The sequence below is a fragment of the Condylura cristata genome, unplaced genomic scaffold (assembly GCF_000260355.1).
Source record: "Condylura cristata isolate star-nosed mole 26May11 unplaced genomic scaffold, ConCri1.0 scaffold00016, whole genome shotgun sequence".
NCBI classification, from domain to species: Eukaryota; Metazoa; Chordata; class Mammalia; order Eulipotyphla; family Talpidae; genus Condylura; species Condylura cristata.
The window spans coordinates 18,822,911-18,830,300 of record NW_004567117.1 but is presented as its reverse complement, the minus strand read 5'-3'; the positions used below and the strand labels follow the sequence as shown (position 1 = coordinate 18,830,300).

Here is a 7,390-nt window from a genome sequence, read left to right as displayed (position 1 = left end):
ACACTGAAAGGATGGTGCTACCCTGTCTGAGGGAAATCCCACAGAGCCTAAAAATTCTTGTTCATGTTCTTGGGTTCGGTAAAAAGTGGAAGAAGGTAGAAACTGGCATTCAGCCACCTAAAGACCTAAGAGTTCCAGCCCTCCACATACACAGAGACTGGAATTTCAGAGCGGAAAGGAGCCATTCTTTCCATGTCACTGATGAGCAAACCCAACCCCAGAGTTGAAGTATTTGGCCCAAGTTTATATGTGGCAGAACCAGGCTATAAAACTTTGGCCATGCCGGAGGTTTTTATCACATTGTTCCTTTGTATTTTCTACCACAAATATCAATTATATTTTTATGTACGGAACAGACACTGACATAAATATAGGCAGTATCATGCTCTATTTACAATATAAGCAGAATGTTGATGACCCAGGTGGGAATTCTAAAATATACACAGCGATTGCAGTTCTCTATTTAGGAAATTGTCATTTAAAGTGTGTCAGTTAGTGACAAACTTCAGGCTAATTTAGTAATTGAGCAGAGTTTCTGAGGCTCAGGTGTTGGGATAATCTAGATACCTGGAGTGAGGTATATAGAGAGAAGTTTAGTTCAGGAGAGAGATGGGGGTCAGAGAGGAGGCATTTAATTTTAGTCATTTTGTATACAGGTCCTAGGTTGAGCTTTGGATATACATTTTGTTCCAAAAAGTAAACTCTGATTACTTGAGGACAGGAGAAAAAAAAGGATCCGATTGCACCGTACCAAAACTAAAAATCATACCAAGAAGAGGAGGAGAGTGTCACTTAAGAATCTCCCTGAGGACCCTTCCTGGTGGCGCAGAGGATTGGAACACTGCACTGCTAAGCTAAGCCAAGCTGTGGCCGCTTCAGTGCGAGTTCAATCCCTCACTCGGAGGTGATCCACATGGCGCGGCAGACCTCTCCTGTGTCGCCCGCTGCTCCCCTCAGCAGTGTACTTGTAAGTCGGCCTGCTTTTACCCACTCTGTCTCTGGTGAATCCTTTCACCGCCCCTGTACCTCTCTCGCCTGTACCCCATTTCTGTATGCACAAATAAATAAAATCATTAAAAAAAAAAAAAAAGAATCTCCCTGAAGGAGAAAGGGCACTCCTGAAAGGCCAAGTTTCTGGAAGACAATTTCTTATCTCTTTAGTGGCACTGGCCTTCAGTACCACTTGAGTCTTCCTACGAATCATGAATAATCTGTGTTCACAAAAATTCCATGAAATGAAGAGGACAAGTAGCTTCAAAAGAAATTTCCTAACTTGGGGTACATCTAATAGGGCTACCTGGATCATGGCCAAGGAAGAAGTGACTAATGCTAGAGAAGAAAACATTCTGGAATATCCTTTTAAAAAGAAACTGACGGCAAAAACTTCATGGCTGATCTCATGGCTGAAGTGAGATGTGGTATTCATTCTTGCACCCCATTCTCAATACCCACTCAGACTCTAAGTCGAGCTCCGGGTCCTGTCCAAAATGCCCTACATCAGTCCCTCCACTTCCATTCCAAGGATGTGTTGAATGAGTAGAGAAAGAATGACTAGCGGGCAAGGAAGCTGTTACCCAATGAATAGGAACAACACCTTATGAACAGTCAGGATGGCAGTGAATTTTCTCAGGGATTCCTATCAGGGAGACTCAGGGCAGACAAAGGTTGCTGGGAAACTTGGTGTTCTAGGGAACACTGGGGCAAATGTTGGTAGAGACAACATAGCACCGGCTAAGCCCTGCACCCGCCCAGGGGCTCTGTCCGGCAGCCTGGCAGAGGAGTGCCTAGCTGTGCTCTACAGTATGTGCTTCCTTGGTGACTTGAAGGCCCCAGGAGGCCAACAAGCCTCTACAGCTTCCCTGGCAACACTGCCTAATAAAAGAGCTGTTTTATGTCAATGGAAAATCTTGCCCATGACTAAGCTACAGAGAATGGTTCCTTTTCATGCTAAGTTATTTTTGATGCAATTAGTTGGTCTTTAACTTGGACCAACATGTTTGGACTCCATTTCCTTAAAAGCCATCTGTTTTAAATGACTTAAGGAATGACAGACAAGATTAGGGCCACGTATAACTTTGAGCTTCCTAAATACTTAATAAGCAAAGGAATTGAATGTGAACCAAGGGTGAAAAATGTGGCTGTACCACCACCTCCCTAGTGGTGCAACGGGTTAAAGCACAGAACTATGAAGCTATCTGCAGCCACTGCAGCACCAGTTTGGTCCCCGGCCAGGAGGTGACCCACATGGTGCTGCAGACCCCTCCTGTCCTGCCTGCTGCTCCCCTCAGCAGTGTGTTTCAGTGTAATTGCCTGTTCTGCTCCCCACTCTGTCTCTGGTGAATCTTTTCACCCCTTGCACCTCTGGCCTGTACCTCAGTTCTTATATGCACAAATAAATAATTTTTTAAAAATTATTTAAAAAAATATTTTGAAAACGTGGCTTTATTATTATTTAAGTCTTAGCTTGACTTCTTATAGGTGGAAGCTGGAGTGTACATGAGGCCATATGTGAAAGATGCTTGTTCTTCTCCTTATTAGCCCTGTGACCTTTGACAGGTTAATTGATATCTCTCTACCTCATTTTCTTCAGCTACTAAATGGGAATAATAATAGGACCAACCTGAATGGGGTGTTTATGAAGATTAAATAGGTTACATTTTGAAAACACAGTTGTAACTGGTATAGGATATCTGCTTGATATTTAAAATCTACTATGTTGCCATTATTATTTTGAAATTATTTTAAGTGTATTGCCTTCCTGTTGCACCAAATCATTTTTCCAAACCTCAGGGAGCCCGATGTGTTTTGGAATAAAGAATTTTTCAGATATTAGAGAAGTAAAATGAGGCTTCTATTTTTTGTTTCATAAACCCCAAGTGAGGTTTGAAGGTTGTCTCATCAGCCCACATATCAATATTTCTTTAGCAAGTAATACTCATATTCAGTAAAATGAATGAAGACTATAAAGAGTATATGAGTTCATATTATGTTACTAAATGAATTTTCACCAAATTTAGGGGAAAAGTTTTCTATTCAGAGTTTTGTGGATTTCTGCTTATAGAGCTAGGGAAGGAAAACTGTGTTAGTCCAGTGTTATCCTTGTGACATCTCCATAGTAAGTGAAGTGCAAACTGTGCATTTCCTGGTATTAAAGCCAAAATATCGAGGGGAAAAATCCCAAACCAAAACCCAAAACTCACGTGTCTGTGCACTCACCTCTACAAGTTCGTGGAATGGGGAAATGCCGAGAGCCTTCCAGTAGGACTTGGTGTCTAATAGCACTTTGTAGACCCCTTCTACAAATTTCTCCTCAGTGGTAAGCCCATGGAGCTCTCCAAATTCACTGGTTTTCCTAGAGGTGCAAAAGTCTGGGTTAAGCAAAGCATTGAAAGAGTAACAGCATGACAAAATGACACCACACTGGTGTCATGCACGCACGTGCAAACACATACCCAGTCAGGACAACGAAAAGTCTGTAATTATCTGAACTTATCAGACAGGAAATTTGATAGAAATGCTTGCAAAAGTTCATTGTAGATTTTTTTTCTCTTTTGATAACAAGATACAAGTGTCATGTTTTAGTTCAAATGGAGTCATTGCAATGGGCTGGTGTTTGGAAGAATGTTCTTAAGGACACTCCAAAGTGGGTGACAGCCCCCCCGACTGGGCAGTTTCCTGAACACCAGGTTTCTCTCCTCCCCCCTGTGGCATGAGGGTACCACTCAGATGAGGTATCATTTCCACACAGAGTTGGGACTCCAGAGTACAATGAGGAATTGTATATATTTAATCTGTTTGGAAATACTTTTTTTTGCCAATAATGAAGAAAGAAACTTTTGTTGTTAACTAGGCAACTTCTATTTAAGTCCCAAATAAGATCTGATTTAGATATGGCCCCTTGGTAGTGGCTGTGGTGTGACAATATCCATTAGAGGAGGTGTGAGTCTATGTTCCTAAATCACATACATTATTGTAAATAAAAATCACTTTAAAAAGTAATACAATAGGCCCTCCCTGGTGGCGCAGCGGGTTAAAGCACAGCACAAAGAAGCTTAAGCCACTTCCGCATGAGTTCGATCCCCGCTGCCCCGGAGGAGATCCACATGGCGTGGCTGACCTCTCCTGACCCTTCTGCTGCTCCCCTCAGCAGTGTACTTCATCAATCTGCCTGTTCTGCTCCCCACTCTGTCTCTGGTGAAGCCTCTCACCCTCCGCATCTCTGGCCTATAACCCAGTTCTGTATGAATAAATAAATAAATCTTTAAAAAAAAAGTAATACAATAAAGAAGAACTGACAGAAACCATTGCCACTTAAACTGCAATATTGAAGACACATAAAACAAAGTCTTTGCTGCCTCTGATCACCTTTCTTCTTTTCCAGGAAGAAAATATTGTCATAAAAAAAATTATCATGGACATATATTTGGTGTCTATCCTATTTCTTGCTTAAAATACTGTCTTACCTATGTTCATTAGTACATGCCATTTTATATAAACATAAACTACCAGCAAAATCTCACCTGAAATCACATAAAAGAAAATGATATCCCTAATAATGAGTAAGGAATTGCATGGGGCTTTTAGTATTCAGTTAAAACACACAGGAAGTCGCTTCCAGGAGACAGAAATACTTAGCAATAATATTGGGTGCAAAGAGGTTCCTAGGTGCTCTTTCAGTTAGTTGGTTCAGGTTTAGGAATACGCATTTACTTTGAAATTCTTGCTCGCAGAAGTGGACAAGCTCCCTTAAGGCTGTGAAGCAGCCAACAGGTGACAAGCTGCTCTCGAGCAGATGTTGGGTGACTGTGAGCTCGGCTGTGGCTGTGTCTGCGCTCTGCCTGACTTTCCTGTGTCCTTTCTTAGTGAGCTCGACAGCGCCCAGCCATGCAGAGTGCGTGCTCCCCACTAGTTGTTAGACAAAAGCCCTAGATGTGGGATGAGCTGCAGACAGCTTCACACACACAAACATGTATCTGTAATTTCAGGACTTTTGCAGGATCCCTGGTGCTCTTGGGTAACTCTCAAGCTGAGAACTTTTGTCTTGCAATTTTAGAAAAGATGTGCACTATGTGATAATTTATTCATGAAAGGAAGAGAAATTGAGGGGCAGCACTCACAAAGCCTCTGCATGGCATTTGGGATAGTCAGTGACAACAAGAAACAGGTGGCACCTTCCATCTCCAGCAGTGGCTCACCACGTTGGATCACATACCACTTTAAGAGAGTGATGGAAGCTACACACTCAGAAAATGATGTTCAGATTCCTGGTCATGCTCAGCTATGCCAAGCAAGAGGAGGGCATCTTTCTCAGGGCCCTCTTGGCCTCTGCCAAAGTTTTCTGTTTAATGGTAGATTCTTTAGCAAATGCTGTGAGGTCCTCTCTCTAACAAGTGGCAGGTGAGTGAAAGAGAAAATGAAGTCCCATGTCTGCTTTCGCTGGGCAGCTTACCCAGCGGCGAACAGGTCCCAGGTGTCATCAGCAGCTTTTTTGAACACCTTTATGTCCACGTTGACAGCGGGACTGCCTCGGACAGCATCCAGGACTTTGACCATGAGGGGACACTTGGATTGACCCTGGGCATGGACAAGGCAAGTGAGAAGTTAACAGGCTTGGCAATAGAGAGAGGATCCACTCTTTATGATACTAGGAATCTGGAACGAGGCAGGAAATGTATTCTAATCACATTTACTGCAACCTAAGTGACAGTTAATGAGCTTTGTTACTCCTTATAATAGACAAGAGTGTTCTCCATACGGAATGGTTTTCACCTTCAGACACACTGAGCTCAACTTGGGAAATATAAGATGAATTTTAAAGGAAAGAATAGGCTCCTGAGACCTTTGGCTTCATTAAGCCTCATGGTTTGAATGGAACTGTTGAAATATATAACGTTCCATGGAACCAAATCGTTTTCCTGAGAGCATTTTAGTCAATTGTTGTCCAAGTCATTAATTACCTCTTAGTAGCTGTAAACTAATGTTGGATGACTTCGTGATCCACTTTATAGTATTTATTAATTCTTCTAGAGTTCTCAGGATAATCTAATATTGCCCTCTAAGCCTTTCAAAAAAGAGTTGATAAATCCATTTTGATTAGTGAAAGAGAAATAAATTCTATAAAGGTATGCAGTTATGAAAATTTGCTATAAAGAACTTCACAAATGTCATATCATTATTTCTACCATCTATCTTAGGACACTGAGGTGCCGAGCATAGCAAACCTGAAACACCAAAACAAGGAGCACACCCAGAATCCAAGCCCCAGTTCAGTGAGCTCAGCAAAGCTTCATTCTTTTTGGAGTTTGAATCATGATGTTGAAAAAGGGATTGTGGGTTCTCCCTGGTGGCACAATGGGTTAAACACAGAACTATGAAGCTATCTGCAGCCACTGTGGGACAAATGTGATCCCTGGCCAGGGAGGCGACCCACATGGCCTGGCAGACCTCTCCTGTCTTGCCCGCTGCTCCCCTCAGCAGTGTATATCAGTACATCTGCCTGTTCTGCTCCCCACTCTGTCTCTGGTGGATCCTCTCGACCCTCGTGCCTCTGGCCTGTACCCCAGTTCTATATGCATAAATAAACAAATCTTTTAAAAATAAAATAAAAAAAGAGAGGGTAAATCCCCTTGCTCTACAAACAAAGGCTGCCTGGCAAAGCTGGAAAAAGCCACTTCTATTTCTGCTAGAATACATACGAAATAAAAGAAAGGGACATCCCAGAGTGAGACACTCACCGCAGGGCCAGCCTCGGACACGAATACGAGTCCAGCAAGGCATAGAAGCAGCAGCCGGTGTGAAGCCATGCTGTCGGGAACAGTGGGCTCTGGGAGGGCGCTCCCAGCTCGGGGCTTTTATACTCACTTCCCCCAAGCCAGGCTGCTGATCCCTGCCAACCTAACTCCAAACCTGCTGATTCTGATTATTGACTTAGTCAACAAAGGGAGAATAAGTAACCCACACAAATATGAACCTTGCCTGGAGTGATTAGAGCCCTGGAACATTAGCTTTAGAAATATTCTTATTCTTAACAGATCATTTGACTAGTTCAGTCATCAAAACAAAACAAAACTAATAACACAACTTTCATAGGACTTTCTACCTCCCTCACCAATTTCTGTGCATATTTTCCCTATTCTAGGACTTTTGTCTTTCATTTTAGATGATAGATGCACATTACACATTATAATTTATTTCACATTGAATGACAGTTGGCTGCACAAACTTAGAGTAGATAAGAAATCATCATTTTATTTGATATATGTCCATAAGTCAACATAAGTTAAAAAAAAAAAGTGTGTGTATATATATATATATATATATATATTAGCTGAACTCAGTCATTTGGAAGTTTAGCTTAGTTTACAGTTCTCCACAATATTTGTGTTCTTTC

General features: G+C 42.0%; 1 protein-coding gene across 1 annotated transcript in view; it reads right to left on the bottom strand.

The window, feature by feature from the left end:
- The window catches only part of TTR (transthyretin), an 8,012-nt gene extending 1,205 nt beyond the window's left edge, over nucleotides 1-6,807 (bottom strand). Inside the window, exons 1-3 of the mRNA XM_012725828.1 lie at nucleotides 6,735-6,807; nucleotides 5,450-5,574; nucleotides 3,217-3,352 (exon numbers count right to left, since the gene is read on the bottom strand). Coding sequence (XP_012581282.1) covers nucleotides 3,217-3,352; nucleotides 5,450-5,574; nucleotides 6,735-6,803 — 330 coding nt within the window. The 5' untranslated portion in view covers nucleotides 6,804-6,807. The remainder of the gene's footprint in view (nucleotides 1-3,216; nucleotides 3,353-5,449; nucleotides 5,575-6,734) is intronic.
- Between the last annotated feature and the right edge of the window lie 583 nt (nucleotides 6,808-7,390).